Source organism: Numenius arquata, chromosome 6 (genome assembly GCF_964106895.1).
Source record: "Numenius arquata chromosome 6, bNumArq3.hap1.1, whole genome shotgun sequence".
Taxonomy (NCBI): Eukaryota; Metazoa; Chordata; class Aves; order Charadriiformes; family Scolopacidae; genus Numenius; species Numenius arquata.
Genome location: NC_133581.1, coordinates 60,367,313 through 60,385,322, shown reverse-complemented (window position 1 = coordinate 60,385,322; position 18,010 = coordinate 60,367,313). Strand labels below are relative to the sequence as shown.

The following is an 18,010-nucleotide window of genomic DNA, read 5'->3' as shown; positions in this document are numbered from 1 at the left end:
AACAGTCAGCACTATAATAATCTCTGAGGCATTTGATCCCAATAAACCATCTTAATCCTTAGGGCTATTCTGGCAATAAGAGATAACGGCACGGAAGCAGAAATGTTCTTAGCATAAAACTCATATATCTATGTTTACTGTGCATGTTAGAGGGTTTCAGACTTTTCTCCCCTCCTCCCCAACGCTGACGAGCACTTCATCTGTACAGTCTGCCAGCTCCCCACTTGACTAATAAGAGCCTTTTAATTTGGATTTTTATTGTTGCCAGCAAGGGCCAAGACAAAAGGAAAATCAAACCATAGAGAACTGCTTGGGACTGATGCTTCCCTAGTGGCATGCCCTCTACTTCAATAATATTTCACTACAGATGATAAGACTAATTTTTTTTTTTTTAGTAGCCATATATGTGGTCCTGTGCTTCGTGGGAGGATGTATTTCCACATCTCTGCACTTAAAAAGCCTCTGAGCTGAATACTTTTGTAGCTGTTATCTCCGGGTTGCTGCATTGTCTTTATTGTTGTCTGCATTGCAGACAAAGGGCTATGGCTTAGGCATGCAGAGGCGGTGAAGGCTTAGGCAGTGAAGTGCTAAAAGTTATTTAATTTGTTGTCATGATTAAAGACTGAATGATGCTTACGAATGTGTGAGAGCAAGAGCACATCCTACCTCCAAAAACAGGTAGTGCTGCTGCAGGTTATGTCACCACACCATGTTCACACCTCTCAGGCAAAAACTTCAGTTAGAGCAGACCATTGGCTGAACCACAGCCCACCTGCTCTTCAAGGAACAGGGCTATGATTTTTCTTTTTTTTTTTTCTTCTTTTTTAAATAATCATCTGCAATATATCTTAGTGTTAAACTGTGAAGTGTTATGTCTGCTCTATTCACCCTCTATATGTATGCTAAGTGCAACAGCCCGCTATGTGTGTGTTCTATGCAACGGTCCGGTTGATGGACTGGGCTTGCATTTACCCAGATATGCTGGATATGCAGTTTATTTTGTTCCATTGTTCTGGGAAAATGGGTCAACAAGAAAGCAATAATATGAAGTGCAATCAGCTATGAAAAATAACAATCTTGACATTATGATCACTGAAAATAAGTCCTGCTTTTGAGGGCCCAAGAATCTCAGCAGAACTGAGAAGCCTTGGCTTTTGAGAGTTTACTATACACTCAATCCTCGTGTTAGCAAGGCTTTAAGGGAGCAGAAACAGCCCTCCAAAAACTCCCCTTCTTACCAAGTAAGCCTGTATAATGCATACTATTATTATTTTTCTTTATGATCATAATGTGACTAATATTTTTAAAATCAGTGAACAACATGAGGTAAAGGAAAAAAAAAAGCCCAAACTGTTTTAAAAGCAAAACTCGCAGAGAATTATGGAATGAGAGCATGCTTTGTTTACTCTAAGGGAAGCTTTGCCATTAGCTTCAAAGGAAGCTGTAGTAGGTTCTGAATGTTTATAAAAGTTATAACCCAATTTATCCAGATAAAAAGATTTTTGTTAGCTAAAATCTTAGCACCACTATGAACTTCAGTGCAGCCTGTGAAAGATAACAATCAACTTCAACTCCCACTGACCCAGGACTCAAAGGGTTGTAGTTTGGCATTTAGTCTTACTTCCTATAATTAGATGTAATAAAATTGTGTTGTCATTGATGTTATTGTAATCGGTATAAAAAGTTGTTTATAGCAAAATATTACAGATCCAGGCGGTGATTTCTGCCAGAGTTCACAGGCGGTAAAGCTAGACTCTGGCAGACTAGAAGTTGCTTTGGGTGTTGAAATGCATGCATGTGCCTATATCTTTACCGGTATGTATAAAACCACGACATTTAAAAGAAACAGTTGATAACCTAATACTTTCCATTTTAAAATGTTTTTTCTTAGTTTAAAAGGGGTTTGTTCTCTTTTTAGAAGCTCCTGTATTTCCAGCATTTGCTCTAAGTCTTTGAAATCTGACAGCCAGCTCTTGATTTGGAGAAGCTAAAGTTAACGGCAGGACTGGGTGTGTTCTACCTCTGGCAGCACCACAGTGTAGTTTGGAGGCGTGAGTAAAGAGAGGGGGGAGTCCGGGAGCTTTGAGGGCTAATCTTGTTACAACCATGGATTTTCTGTATAACCACAGGCAAGTTTCTTTGTCTTAGTTTCCATCCTTGCACAGGGGAGATGCTAGTATCAGCTCACAAGGGAACTATGGCTGTAAATTAATGTTTGTGACTCAGGGAATGGGCAGAAATGAATAATCATCAAACATGATGCTGAAGAAGTGGCAGAGAACAAATACTTAGAGTGTTCAAATAGACCTACTGAAAGAGCGTCCTGCTCCTCATGCCTGGGTGAGGTTGGGACTCTGCGGGGGAAAACAGTGGTGCAAGTAAACTCTAGTTCGTAATGCATGTGGAGAATAGGGCTCGATTCAAGTTACATAAACACTCTTAGCCCTGGCACAGCTCAGTTCCTGCATTCTTGGCTTTGGAAGTCAAAATACTGTTCTTCACCTGCTGCTTTACTGGGTGCATGGCTGTGCGCTGCAAGCAGGCTCTGCCCCTCTCTCTCTTCACTTGGTCTTACACGTATCCCTTGGTAACTGCTCCTCAGATTAGAGTTCCTTATCACCCTGTGAATGATCCTTCCATTTACCTCTTTCCCCACTCTACTAAAGACTTGCTGTTACCACCACTAGTTAGCACCACCTGTAAATTACTGGCCACCCTGTAAGACTGAGAACGGTGAAGAACAATCTGAACCATGCAAGTCATTCAGATGCCATTACTGATGGTTTTCAGAGCCTTTACTTTTCCCCTTTCCACTTTTGTTTCCATGGTGTGATTCAGTCCTGCTCTGTGGTCCAGTGTTTTAACACTTTATGTAACTACTCTTGAAATCCAAATACTCTGTGAGTGAATTTTTTCATGGCTTTCCAAAGGCTTTGGCAGCATTATTAAATATATCTATATTTTTTGAAAAATCTTTCTCAGTGAGTTTAATTTTCCATGTGCACCAGCCAAAGCTGTTAGGCACAGTGCCCAGTTTACGAGCCATTGAAGAAAAGTGCGCCTAAGGTTTTCCCAGCTGCTCACTCCGGATTTTGCCGCCTCCATGTGGACATTGCCCCTTGGTTGTCTTCTGTGAACCGGCAGGCAAAAGAGAGGCATGGAGTGGTAAATGAAAAATCTTGCTGAGTGGCTTTAAGTTGTGCTTGGTGGCAGGAGTACAGGCTTGTGCTTTTGTTGGGTTTGGACAAGGTATGGAACCATCTGAAATTTGAATTTAAGGAAACAACATCCTCTTGCAGCTCCATTCTAGCCTGTTGAAATGGACTTCTCGCCAGGTAATTTACTGCAGACATGAGTTACCTTTCATTTTGACTCCCACACTGAAGGCAGATGAGTTCTGTGAACCCCATGTAAGTGAGAGAGAGGGGAACCTTGTCCACCACTTGCCTATGCCATTTGGTACTGCAAAAGCCCAAGCAATTAACACTAGCAAATTAAATTTATCTGACTACTACACTGAAATGGCCTCAATTTTTAAAGGTATTTATGTAGCTGATTTCTCCTGTTTTCAATAAGAATTAGCCACCTTAATGCGTTTAAAAATTAAGTCCTTTTACAGCTATATTCAGTCCGATATAATCTCTTGCATATGTGTGTGCTCTGTTCCTCTCTCATGCAATCCATGTGCCCAAATTATAAACATCGAATCCCTGGAGACCAACCATTTACCTTGAATGGCACTGTATTTCCTGGTCTGTGAAAGACAACATGAACAGGATCTTCAGAGAAAGGAAGTTATCAGGAACATTTGGGGACAGACGGGAGATACTGCACTGTGCAATGTGCATGGTCTGATGAGAAACCAGGGTGCAATAGCTTGCTATATGTCAGGCAATGTTTTACCAAATTGAGTAAGAGGTTCTAATTTTATTCCTTAAATAACCCACCAAATGTTGCTACTGTGGGGAAACTTTCTCCAGTAAGGGGCAATACTTCATTAGCCCCTTGGTAAACGTGCTCTCAGAGCCCAGCCAGACTCGTGCTGGTGTCTCTGCTCGCCCAAGAAGATAATGTGATGCCAAGAACTGGAAGGCACGTCTTCTTGCCTTTCCCTCTCTTTGTCACAGCTTGCATGTGGGGAGGGAATGGCAGTGATTTGTTCTACCACACAAGAAATGTCTTTCAGGGAGCCAGTGCCAACCTTGGCAGCTAAGGTCGATGTATGATAAAATGGGACCAGCTGCACGTAGCTGTCTGGGTGTGCTCATCGGGCACTTGACAGGACTTTGTGATCTTGCATGTCCCTTCCAGACTGATAGATTTAAAAACTCCATCTCTATAAAATAACATGCTTGGCTTTGGCTTTCAGTGTCAAGTCATCCATTAATTATAATTCACGTGTCTTTGCTTTCCTTGGGAGTCATTACCACCTTATGACTGAAGATACTTCCACTATGGAATTGAAGGAGAGGGTCATTTGTTTTTTAATCATTATCACAAAACTGTCTGATCAATATTTTCTCAGTTCTTGTTAAAGAAAAGCAGCCAGGCACGGCAACCGCAGAGGACACCTGCATCTCTGCCTTTCCCTCCCAGGCCATAGGCACAGAGAGAAATATCTGGAAAAGGAACCAGCATCAAAGCTGTTCCTCACCAGCCCCTTCCTGCAGCATCAGGGCTGGAAGGCTAGAGTGCATCAGTACTCAGATCTTCACGACTTGCCTCGGCAGTTGTGAAGAACCCCTGCAACTGTGCAATAAGCAGCGATGTGCTGAACAGTTTGGGGAATAGTAGAACTAGGCATCTAAGACAGGGATCTTCAAGAAGTGAGACAGTAAGTGGAATGTTGCTTACCAGGAGAAATGGTGAGAAGAGGCACGACTACCAAGCTCTGGTCCTTGAGAAGAGCTATATCCCGAGCTCATTAATGGTGGTAACACAACACAATTGTGTCTGCTCCAGATTTTGCGGTTACTGGAGTAAGTCCAGCAAAGGGCCATGAAGATTAATAAGGGATTAGAGCATCTGTTGTTCAAGGAGAGGCTGAGAGAGCTGGGGCTGCTCAGCCTGGAGAAGGGAAGGCTTATGGGGAATCTTATCAATAAGTATAAACACCTGAGAGGAGACTGTAAAGAAGAGGGAGCCAGGCTCTTCTCAGTGGTACCCAGAAAAAGGGCAAGAGAAAATGGAAACAAACTAAGAAATGTTAAATTTTGTCTAACCACAACAAAAATTGTTTACAATGAGGGTGGTCACACTAAAACATGTTGCCCAGAGAGGCTGTGGAGTTTACACGTGGAGATAATCAAAACCTGACTCGACACAGTCCTGGGCAACTCGCTGTAACTGACTCCGCTTTGGGGAGGTAGTGCTTGGACTAGATGATCTCCAGAGGTCCCGTTCAACCCCAACAATTCTATGATTCTGTGATCAGCCAAAGACACACAATAGTCCCAAGCCTTTTAGGCAACAACGAAATCTCCTATCTGACACCTTCATTTAGCTGAAGTAATAAAATGGTCATTAGGTGACAGAGAAAATGAAAAAAAGAGTGACTATAGCCAGAGGGTTAGGCTAAATCAGGCTGAAATTCCTTGCTTCACATAGTATTTCATAATGATATGAAATATAACAGGTTTTGAGAAAAGCACCGAGGAAAAAAAATGCTTTTCTCAGAACACCAACTGCTTGGTGATAAGGAAATTCTCTGCAATATTAGAAGAGGCAATTAAGTTCAGACCTAGATCTCCCGCATGCCAGCTGACAGCCCCTGTACTGGGAATATTAGGTACCAGTCATCACCCAGAAATTTCATGATTTTGGGAGGGAAACGAGAGTGGAGTTCAGACTGTGGTTTTGAGACTTCTGAGGATCTGTAAGGTGGCAGCACATGATTCACATAAGAACTGAGAACAGTAAAATTGAAAAAAACCTCACATGTACATACAAATACATATTCTCACCAATGCAAGCATGTGAGCAAAAACAATATAGAAAATCACAGTGAATACCTGAACAATCAGTTTATCCTGAGTCTAATTTGGTTGTAAATGAAACCTGTGGAAAACACTGCTCAAAAGAGCTGTGGATTCTGCCTAGGACAAAAGAAAGAAGTAAAAAAAAAAAAAGGAAGTTGAAGTCATCCTTGGTTAAAAATGAAAGGGCTGCAAAACACTTGTTTGGTTGACCTCCAGATGCCTCTAAAAAGTCAAATCTTGCAGACTATTGGCAATTTTGCATGATGGCCAGAATCATAATAGACTCTCATGCCCAGTAGGACAACAAGGGGCAGCTGCGATCGGGGGTTCGGGAGCCTCAGAGCCTACGTGGAAGGAAATGAGTACTCAGACCATCTACTTTAGGTACCCAAGTCTAAGCCATAGCACTCAAAGTAAGTAAACTATGTTCCTTAGGTAGTGCAAAGAAAGTCAGATAAATTCAGAGGACCCAAGTTAGATCCTCATATAAAATGATGCAAACACTTTTCTGTATCAAATTGGCCTAGCCAAATCCCAACAGGATTCAGCAGCACATCAAACATGGACTCCTGGCCACAGGAGAGGAATCCAGAATCACATAAATGTCTTGTGAAGAGCTACACCCTTCAAAGGGAGACAAAACTGGCAATACATTAAAAAGGGTGTACCAAGTCAGTGTATGTTTTTATCTGAGGTCACTGAAACCCATATTCCAGAGAACTACTCTACCTCACTGAGGTGGTGGCAGGAGACAAGGGGTTGGGAGTGGTGTGAGGTAGACCCCACACTCAAGTTGAATTTATGCCCCTGTAAAGGAAAGAATTAAGATTCACTGCACTAATGAAAGAATGCAAACATGAACACGATTCTGTAATCTGGAGGCTAGACACTCCCATGGGATGGGGGATACTGCTTCACAGACTAATTTTCACCTTTAAAGGTCTGGAATTTCCCTGAAGGCTTTTGGAAATAAAAACCCAGCAACATCCAGGGCTTTGGGAAGAACATTTTATTGCTAAGCATATCTTTAAACAAAATGCAAATAAGAAAAGAAAAAGAATCAAAAAGGAAGAAGAAAAAGAAAGGGAAAGAAAGCAATAACATCACGATAACTCAAATAAAAATTCTTAAGGTTGTCCATAAAGCAACAGGGATATGGTAGAAGCCCACATACAGAAATGCACATGTTCCCAAAAACTGTCCAATAGAAACTTACACAAAAAAAGGAAAATGTAAATCTTTTTCCTTTAACTTAAAAAAGGAAAGCAAAAAGGAAAGGAAGAAAGAAAGCAGGAAATCATTTCACAAGACTCCAAGACTCCAAGAACAGCAATCTTTTACAGACATCAAGATATAATCAACTTTATATAGTTTCGGCCAGTTAAGTCATCTAAAATCGTGCTTTCATACCTTTTTTAAAACCTGTCTTTTTTTTTCTTTTTAGTATAAAAAATAAAAAAGGAAAAAAAAGCTCAACCTCGCACGCACGCACACGCACCACACACACGCACACATACACGCACTGAAAATATTTGTTAACATGAAAGCTTCTTCTCTAAATGTTTGAGAAGGCTGGTTTTTTGAATTTAAGTTCCCATGTGCGTGTGTGTTTTTGATGACACTTCTTCAAAGTCAAATATTCATGCGACTTATAAACACCAGCAAGAGTAGATTTCTAAACCTAAACAGCTGATTAGTTTTCATCTGTATACAGAAAAAGTGTACATTTCTGATATTCCAGAGTTCTCAATCCATCTTGGGTTTTGTTGTTTTCCTCTCTGTCTCTCTCTCCCTCATTTGCTTTTTTTTGCACATGACAGGCATGGCCGTCAAACCACCTGGCTATTGTTCTGTACAGTAAGATAATCCTTTTCACAATAACTGGGAAAATGTAGAAACCAAACAACCAAATTAAATAGGTTAAATAAAAACAGAAGACATTCCCAATTTAACCATAAAACAGTATATACACCATCAGGGTTTCCATATAGAAATTATACTAGCAAAAAAAATAGTAGTAAAATATGTAAACAAAATTTCAGATTTTTTTTTTTTTTGACACAGGTAACTGTGACAAAGCTAAAACACACACTCTCTTCACGTTTTAAGGTTTTTTTTTGTTGTCTATTTCATTTTACTTTGTTCTTCAAGAACATTCTCGTTCCACGTTAAGACCATAACAGAACTTCTGTTCCAGTCGTCCCATCAAACATACCATGATAAATATATCTGTGTGTATATATATATATTATATTATTAAATTCCTTTTTCTTTATTATTTTTGTGTGTCACAGCAGCTTTATTTATTTTCTTTTATATAAAAGAGAAGGAAAAGGGAGAATAGGGCAAATGGAAGGACAGAGATGATCTGAAATGTCAAGCTACAAAATTAAAGTATTACATATGAAAAACAGTTTTATGTCAAAAAAACTGTATTTTGCATTCTTTTACAAGTGTTTAGATTTTCTGACATTTATGGGTCTTGTCACAAGTTGAACTCCAGTGGTGTCTTTCTGATCTCTTTATTAAACTGATTTATTATTATTTTTTGCATGCATTGCAATCAGTCACAGAACCAGAACCCAGAGGAAGGCTCCTTTATTTTTGCATGGTATATTCAGCTCAGAATGGCTAACCATTTTTTAAGCATTCTTTTTGTAATCTTCAAAACCCTTTAACCATAGTTTGGCTGGGCTAATGCATACTAAGTGATATTCTTAAATAAAGCCAATGACTGATCAGAACAGACCCAAACCCATCTATTCTTCAATTCAATTGCAAATACTGGAGCCAGATCCAAGGGAACCAGCTTTCCATGATAATTTTCTTCAGCACCACCCATCAGACACTTTCACTGCGTTGTTAGCAAAGAACTTACTGCAAGACGACGGATTCTAGAGACAACACGACCAGATATGCAGAGTAAACACCATGGGTAGCTTTTGAGTTCATATATGGCAATAGTCTCTCTTTATTTATTATGGAGTATTTTTTTTCCGAGATTTCTTCTCAACTCATGTCCTGGTTCACCCCCCACACCATTCCTCTCCACCCTTCCCTCCCACACCCAAAAGTAACCAAAAAAAACCCAAACAAAAAACAACCCAAGAAACCAAACAAAACCAAACCAAACCAAAAAACCAACAATCTCCAAAATCATTTATTCCCCTCCTCCAATCTCGAAAAATTATATGTATGCTGGACACGGCCAGATCAGTTTGTTCAATATTTTTTGTGTTGTTTAATAATGTTTGCATTTTTTTTCTTTTTCCTTCCTTTTTTTTTTTTTTTTTTAATAAGTAAACTGAAAAATTATCGATACAGTCAGGGATCACGAACATTGTTAAAGACTCACTTGGAGATATGAAACAAGTAAGCCATGAAGTCTTCTACCTTTGCAGAAAGTTCAGCGGAGGAGGAGATTTGGAGACGTCCAAGTTCACTAACAGGGCAGAGCTGTGCGCGCCATCTCCAGAACGCTAAGTGTGCTTTATAATACATTAGGGCAGAGTTTGCTGACTCCAAGCGATGACTGAGACATTAACAGTCACTGCTGAATTTTTTTTTTTTCCCAATACTTTTTCCCACAAATGATATATCCCAATCTCGTTCGCTGCAATGGGTCTGATATTTCAGTTAAATCTCATTAAGTATTTATATATTTATATATAAATAAGTATTCTTTTTTACACATAATACTCTTTGTCCTTGTTTTTCTGTTTCTTGTGGCCGCTCTTTGAGCTCTGCTGCTTCTCCTTCACGAGCGTGCCGTTGCTCTGGGCTGAGTTGCTGATGTAGTTCCGCGTCTCGTCCACCTGATAGGACCCCTCGTCCCTGTTCCTGTACTTGTACATGGCGTACAGGAGGATGAGGATGCAGAGGGCAGCAGCAGCCACAATGCCGACGACCATCCCCGTTGTGCTGCTCGACTCGCGGACCACCTCTGAGGCCCCCGGAACCCGTCTGATTCCTGGCTCCGTGGGGTTTGCTGTGGGCACATTACGGAACATGGGGGAAGTGATTAGCGGGCTCTTCAGCTTTGTGCTGTCTAGCTCATAGGCAGTGGGCAACGGAAGCAAGACTATGTCAGGCTGGGGTTTGAGCTCACGGTTATTCATTTTGCCGGCTGGCAATTTGGGCACCATCCCAGTCGAGGACGAAGCTGTGGAGCGGATCAGCTCAGGGGACAAAGACGTGGTAGTAGTCCTACCAGTTTCGGAGACTTTGTTAGGTCTAAAGTCCTTGGATTCCCACTTGGGTGCGTGTGCTTTGTAGCCACCTTCGAAGATTGAAGTGGAAAGACTCTTATCTGTTACCAAGGAGAAGGTGGTGTAAAAATCTTCATCATCAGTAGGGGGTAGGTTAGAGTCAAAGGTTTCCCCTGAGCCATACCCAGATATCACCAAGCCATCATCATCACAACCATCGCTGCCTTGGTCCGACAAGCAAGGTAACCCCGCCTCAGAGGTCATGGACAGGGAATCTTTGGTGGTCTCAATAATGGTGAGGAGGGGGCGAAAGGTAGGGGGAAGTGTAATGAAAGGTGCACGAGTAGCAATAGGAGGGATATCTAAAGGGTCTTCTACAAGTAGAGGGATAACTAATTCACCTCCTGGGATGGAAAAGAGAAAAAAAAAAGAAGATTAGTACATTTTAATGACACAATGCACCATTTTCAATTCTCTTAACCCAGGGGCGAGAGAGGATTTGGGCATTATGAGAAAGTGTCAGGGATGAGGTTTCTCGCCCTAACTACAGTACTCACATACTTTCCTGGGGGTGCCTTTCATTCTTCCCTCCCACCCTTCTTTGACGTTGGTAAACTGCATGTTCCAATTCCTCCTTCTTTTAGCCTATGCTAGGTATCTACAGCGAAATACTCTGAATTTTTTGGGATCCAAATTTTTGATTTTTGAAGATACTCTCAAGTGACTCTGTGGATATCAGTTTTTGGTAGTGATCTTTCTTAAGCATTTAGTTACAAGACTGTTTAAATGAATTCTTACAGCTTTCATAGAGCAATGTTCTCCTAGATGGATTTTTACCACTCATCTTGCCAGTTTTTCCTCCTCTTATCCTTTTCATTTAAAACAACATTGGTATCTCTTCTCTGCCATTCAAGTTGGCTCACCTGCCGTAACAGTTTATAAGGCCTTTCCCTAAGGCCTTTCCCATTCATGCATTTCTCCTTGATTGTTGCCTGCTTTTTAAATTGTGGGAAAGTTCACGAAAGTTGGGGGTGGAATAAGAACCAAGTACTTACTGGGGTCCATGAAGGTACAGAGCTCTACTCAATGCTTGTTCATCTCTTTTTAATCTTTCTTTACCATTCTGTTCGACACTAGGGATTTCCCTTTCCTTGCATCTTTTGAGGCTACTAATGCCATGCTATCTTCATCTTCAGTTCTTCTTGATATTCCTTTACTATAATTTGATTAAAAATTAAGATAGACTTTATTGCGATCGATGATATAACTGAATAATGACACTGATGACCCAAATTAGCACTTGTGCCCAGGAGTGTGCTGCAGAAGTGGTCTGCATACCTACTGTTACTTCTTGAGAGGCAGATAGCTGGGATCAGTGCTACTGTTTACTAACATGATGGCTACCTGCCTACAGAGGACTGAAAATGGGCTTATGGTTTACTGTTGAAATAGAAAAACAAAGCTACAGCTATAGCTTTTGTACCTTACCACACTATAGTCTGCAACTGAAACAAGAAAATCAGTGCATCATTTCTAAGATTTGGTTTCTGAGCAGCAGTATTGCTACTTTCAGGGTAGTACTCCTGTTTTGTCTATATATTGTAACATGACTGTACTCCTCCTGAGCCTACGGGTTATTAGCACTCCATTGTTTTATTCTGATGTGGAGGCATAATTAACTTATCTAATTCATTTAGTTCAGATTGCATAGTCGTCTGCTGACATACAGGTCACTGACACTTCTTTTCGGTGAGCCATGTTGCTTTTGAAAGTCCCTCTGACACTATGAGTAGTCATCTAGATGTGTTGGAAGGAGTGCAGCTCAGTAAGAAGAATTTCTAATGCATAGGAAATTTTGATTTATACTCACTATTGCTTAAGGAAAGATAAACAAAAGAAATTTTAGCTTCTAAATAAATAATTCTGACTTTTACTTATGTATTAATAACCGCTAATGAACAGTTAAGCATTGTTACAATGCTGAACGGCATCAGGGTCAAAATTCTGCTCTCTCCTATCTACACTGTATGTTACAGGCGCTTATTTTCCATTGAATACTGCCGGTAATGTCCATGGGAATTCTGTAAAGAATATGGTCTAAAATCATAATCCCTTCTAAATATATTTGGAGAGCAATATATTTGAACAAATTACATATTGAAGATAGCAATATACTGAAAAAGGTACTTAACGGTTTGATTAAATCTGGATAGCTGAACTAGCAATATGGCTTATTCTTATCCTTAATGAGAAACTAAGTGGTGACACAGTTTAATCAATTGAAACAGATTTATCTCAGAGGTACCAGGGTAGAAATTAGGCCAAAATAAGAAATGCAGTACTTTGCATACTTGCATGCAAAGTTAGTTTTAAGTTAAGATATAAAGGGCCAATTTGAATATGGTGTTTAGTTTTCTGAGCTTTCTCAGTATGTTCACACCACTTTTGTTACTGCATAGAGGATGAAGAAATAAGTATCATATGTTTAAAATAACGTCAATCTCTTCAAACTATGTATCTTCAAAAAATTATGTAGAAAACAGTGTGGTCTGCCAAATGGCTACATGGCATTTTTTGCTCAGGCATCTGAGCTGTTTTCTGTACAATGTAGAAACTAGAGCATGTAATATGATTTATATATGTCCAGAAGCCCTATCCATGGCTAGAGTAGGGCATCTATAATCTATGCAAACAGGTGGTCTCAGGATAAACTTGGAGTGTGCCTCTAAGGGAAAGATCATCCGTGAGTCTGTTAAAAAATGAATAACAATAATAGCATTTAAGTGTACATTACATCAAAATGCATGAGTGGGGAATTTAAGTTCTAGAAAGTCAGGGATAGGTAGTGTCCCTTTAAATGACTTTTTAAGATCAGTCTTTTACTGTTAAAAAGTGGTATTAATCTGTGATTTTCATTTACCATCTGTGACACCCAATTGGAAAAAAATCAGTTTGGTAGCTGTTAATTGCTCATGGAGAGTCTTGAACTGCCTTTGTTATTAAAATCTATTATACTGGCACACAGTATTGGTATGCAGCTGATCTGCCATCCACTGGAGCAATATTTTGGGCAGTTTCCTTCCAAAGATAAATTATTTTGGTTCTATTAATTATTAATTTTTCTGAAGGAATCAGAAATATCTCACATTTAATATGAAGACCTTTTGCCGCAGTAAAACTAGGTCATAGTTGTACAGTTTTTGTTGCTGTCAAGGACTTGAGCCAATGATCAAGAGTATTGCAACTTTAAAAATGATCATGGTCTTCCTGAAATGTTAAGAAAAGTTGATAGAGTTGCTATGGTAAGTGGGGTTTCACATAAATGATGGAGAGCAGATCGGAGCTTTTTAATTCCAGCAAGTCTGTTGGATGGAATACAATAGGACAGAATCAGGAATGAGTGCTACAAAGCTTTAATCGCACAATATATGTGAGAAGAGAAATAACTTCCGTACCAGAACAATTAGATTAATTTTGATTTCCCATTCAATTATTTAATCTCATGTCTAGTTTTATTCCAAATTGTCCAATAATCCATAGTATATTTGCCTGCATACTATAAAAATAAAGAGACTGTTAAAGGTCCTTCATTAGGAATCACTTCTCCATCAAGGAGTTCATTTGTTACATTTACTTAAGACAACATCTTAGGAAAAGTATCAGGGAGATGGTGGCAAGGGTGGTAATGATTCTTTGAATTTTTTATTTTTCTTTCTGTCTGTAATGGAAGAAACTGTGAAACTGAAAAAAAAAGCTGTGTGGGAGAAGGTAAATCAGAAAAAGCACTCTAGGTATCAAATCTGGCTTCTGTTTCATTGGTATGTTAGGCATCTACGCAAAACTCACAGCAAGCTAGAAGCTGTAGGTCTAATAGGATGCAACCACTGAATACTTCTTGGGATATACGATTTATAGAGGAGTTAAAACATCCTTTAAAATGGTATGATAAAAATGCCACTCAGTCTAAAAGAAATGTGTTATTTAAGGATAACAGGGAATGTAAATTCTGAAAAGCTACTAGGAAATGTGAGAAATGCGAACACCAACATCTATGGAGGGGAGCAAGTGCAAACTTTCATATCATACCTGCAAACAACTCTGTTACTGGTACTATATTTCTACTCCTAAGAGACACCAGGGGGAGTCTAGTGACAGGCAGATGATAAGTGTGCTGTAGGGGGAACCACCTTCCACAAAATGACAGCTGAGGCAGCAGGAAGCTGCCTACAGCCAGTGGTCCTTTGATGGAGAAGTGGTGCCTCTTGCCCAGAGCCCCAGGTTAGTTTAAAGGTAAGCACTGAAAGATTTAAAAGACGAAGTGCCACTTGGTTGCCAAGAATATCTTATGTGGGATTTGGATCCTGAAAGGTTTGCTGTAGAAGGCAAGTTATTTGGGGTGCTAGAAAAAGCTAAAGAGGAGCCCCTGAAAATCCTTACATGACAATTTGGAAGGGACATACTTTCGAGGCAGGTTTTATGTCTGTATTTTCCTATCTGAAGTTTTTATTTTTCTCACAGTGTCTACCATTTTTCCAATCACAAAATTAATGCTTTGCAGCCTTGAATAAAATGCAGTTTTAATTTCCAAATTGTTCTGTTCTTAAAAAAAAAAAAAAAGACAAAGTTGTCACCCAGTTTGGGCCATGGCTTCAAAACATATGATTCTGTTTGTAGATGACATGGGCCATTTTCTGGTAGTTACAGGTTTTTTCCCCCTTCTTTCTGTTGGCTGTTAAGCACCAGTTAACATTGTTCACTGGTATGCTGCAAGTTCAGCATCACTTTAGCAATCCAAAGATTTCACAAGGACTTTCCAGATTTATTTTTCACCTACTTTGTGCTTTCTCTCCTAAGCAGGAAATGGATGTTTTCCAAGCAGAAATATGTTTTTCAAAAAGCTTCTGTTGACAGCACAATGCCAAAGGATTAAACAAAAGGGAAACAGATAAAATGGTTTCCTCTGCAGTGACATAAATACAAAATTAGTTTGCCCATCAACGGTATAGTTGCAAAAAATTACTGAACAGTAAACTGGAAGAAGTACTGAGAGAACTGAGGTCTGTGAGATTGGAAACCTCACACTGAGCAGCCCAGTGCTCTACCTGGCCTTCTCATTCCACGAAGCAAACACAGTGTGCATATATTCCTTAAAAGTTAGCCTTTACATCTAGCACATATACTATTTTTAAGGAGTTGTGCTTTTCTTTAAACTACCAAGATCATTTGGGATATAAAAGGTCTACTTTAGCCTTGGAGCTGCCCTGCTTTTTGCTTTATGAGCGTATTTATAGATATATAATTCATACCTCTGGGGCTGATATCCAGTAAGAGTTCTCTGCCACTGGAATAGACAGAGTGTTAAAAATTTAATAGAAGCCTTATGAACTGTGAGGATGTGGGCGAGTCATGAATGCAGAGGGCACCAATAAAAAAAAAAAAAAGAAAAGAAAACAATCTGAAAAACTGTAGCAGCTGCCAGCTTTCATCTTTAGAACCATGACTACTTCACTGGAGTCTCAGGCATCAAACTGATGCAGGACAAAAGGCACACAAAGCCTGAAAGATTCATCTTCTCCTGATGACGATAAGGGACACACCCTTATCATCCCTCTCTTTTCCAGCTGTGGTTGAAAAGCTTCTAAATGCCATCCATAAAGGCTGCACAACTCATCCATTTCTGCAGGCACTTGAAATTCTGCATCCAAAAGTTGTCATTTTCATTTTATTCTTATAAGAATTCCTTACCTTTTTTCCCCTCTGTATCAACACAATAATTCCTTATTAAATGACTGAGTTAATAAATTTCAGTCTAATGGTGTTTTAGTTAATTCTTCTTGGAGTCCTCTGAGGATGAAAAGGGGAAATTATTCAGAACATAGTCCCTGATTCACAGGAAAGATGATGCTAATGCAAAACGTAGTAGATGAGCATTCTTAATATTTTCTGCTCTTTGCAGTCTGATTTAATTGCAATTGACAGTCAGTACTAGAGAGAAAAACATAATTTTCACAGTGGAATACTGCAACTTTTCATCTTAAATATCTCCTTTTCCTTTCAGAGAATACACAGTCCTCAAAGTGATTATATAAAATACTTATTCTGTTTGAGTTGGTTGAAAAGCATTTCCTAAGCCCCTCAAACTATACTAAAAGATGTTAGTTATTGCAGTGCTTCCTAATACATGGCTCATGAGCAACAGGAAGGCACAGCATTTGAGAGGTCATGAACCCCACGTTAATGCTGGGCTGTGTTTCATCCTTGTACATTCTTGGTCACCTTCGTGCAGTTTCAGTGAAACAGATATGAATACCTTCCAGAGAGGACCTGACATCGTGTCTGCAGGCAGGATTCCAGAGCAAAACCAAGTCTTACAGTGCCCAGACACTGAGCTGCTCTGAACCAATTGAAACATGCCCTCTTCCATCTCCCACCATTATTTCAAACTTTTATGATTAATTGGTGACAGCTTCCAACTCAGCATAATTATTTGTTCCGTTTTCAGCATCAGTTGTTCAAAGGACTTGACACTTGAACCTAATAACGTACTGAGCACAGAATTACTATGCAGGAATGGTGAAAACATACATGGTTATAAGGAAATACAGCTTTTTCTTGCGTTTACATACTGCTTTTTTTAAGGAAATGAATCCAAATCTCTTTTGAAGTAAGGAAATTTTAGAGGTTCAGGATGCGAGTTTCAGTAGGAAATTGTCTGTCAAATGTACCATTTCTGGATAACATTAGCAAGCCTGATACTAGTCATAATACGATGGATGCATTTACCTGGTAAGAGTACACTTGAGAGTATCATTTAGACTGGACATCAGGCAGGTAATCAGCAATGAAGAAAATTGATAGAACTAAAACACTTTCATGGGAATAAAGTAGGAATGATGTGGAGCTGCAGTAAGAAGACCCTGAGAGCTAGCAAAATGCTAAAGTCTCATCGTTTTTTACTTGACGTAAAGGCTATACCACCAGGCTACATACAATTTAAGTAGCATGAAAGAAAGTAGCATTACTGGTGATTCCTTTTGGGAAAGGGAAAGGGGAAAGAAAGCTCTAGAGAGGAACTGAGAAAGAATAGGAGCAAACTACCACAGGCTCCTTTACCCCCTCCTAAGCACAATACAATCTGGTAATCGACAATATACAAAGAGCACATAAAATAAAGGCAAATACAAACTGATTCAAACATAAATAAACTTATACATTTGTCATAAAATAAAACCATATACTAGAAAATAAAAAATGCCACAGCAACAAGGTCAGAAAAAGGAAAAACATAACAAGTCATTCATTTTAGCAGCAAAAGAAAGATTAAAACCTACAAGAACTGAAAAAAAATGATGAAAATCAAAAACATTATTTCCTTTAAAAAAAAGTCATCAAAAATACATAAAAATATTTAGAAAGCATACCACATTGATTTCAGAACAGTCAACTTACATCAACAAATTGCCCGCATGTTTTTTGGCATGAAAGGAAAAATTTACAAAAGAAAGTTGTGTAAGAATGCTCTTGGACAAGTAGCATTGCCACATTCTTGTAACTTGCTTTTTTTCGTTGTTTCTTAAAAACTTTTTTAGCAAAATGTTTATTATTTCTTTTTAATATAATTGTTTTACAACAAAGGGCGATACAGGGAGGCAACAACACATACATCCACACCACATAACATGAAAAGAAAAAAATCTTGCACCTTAACAAATTTGAACTTGTTTTTTTTCTGCTGTTTTTTGGTTGTATTTTTTTTTATCTTATGTAAAGTTGTTAGCATATTACAGTTGAAAAATCCTGTACACTTTATAGAATTTACTTTTG

At 39.1% G+C, this 18,010-nt stretch overlaps 1 protein-coding gene across 27 annotated transcripts in view; it reads right to left on the bottom strand.

Moving 5' to 3' along the window:
- Positions 1-9,664: 9,664 nt before the first annotated feature.
- NRXN3 (neurexin 3) overlaps positions 9,665-18,010 on the bottom strand; it is a 942,294-nt gene continuing 933,948 nt past the window's right edge. For 20 of the 27 annotated variants that reach the window (XM_074149385.1, XM_074149386.1, XM_074149392.1 and 17 more), the window contains one exon: positions 9,665-9,966. In XM_074149385.1, the coding sequence (XP_074005486.1) occupies positions 9,665-9,966 (302 nt within the window). Of the gene's footprint in view, positions 10,591-18,010 lie in introns of all 27 variants that reach the window. The other 7 variants (XM_074149382.1, XM_074149388.1, XM_074149387.1 and 4 more) reach the window with 2 other exon arrangements.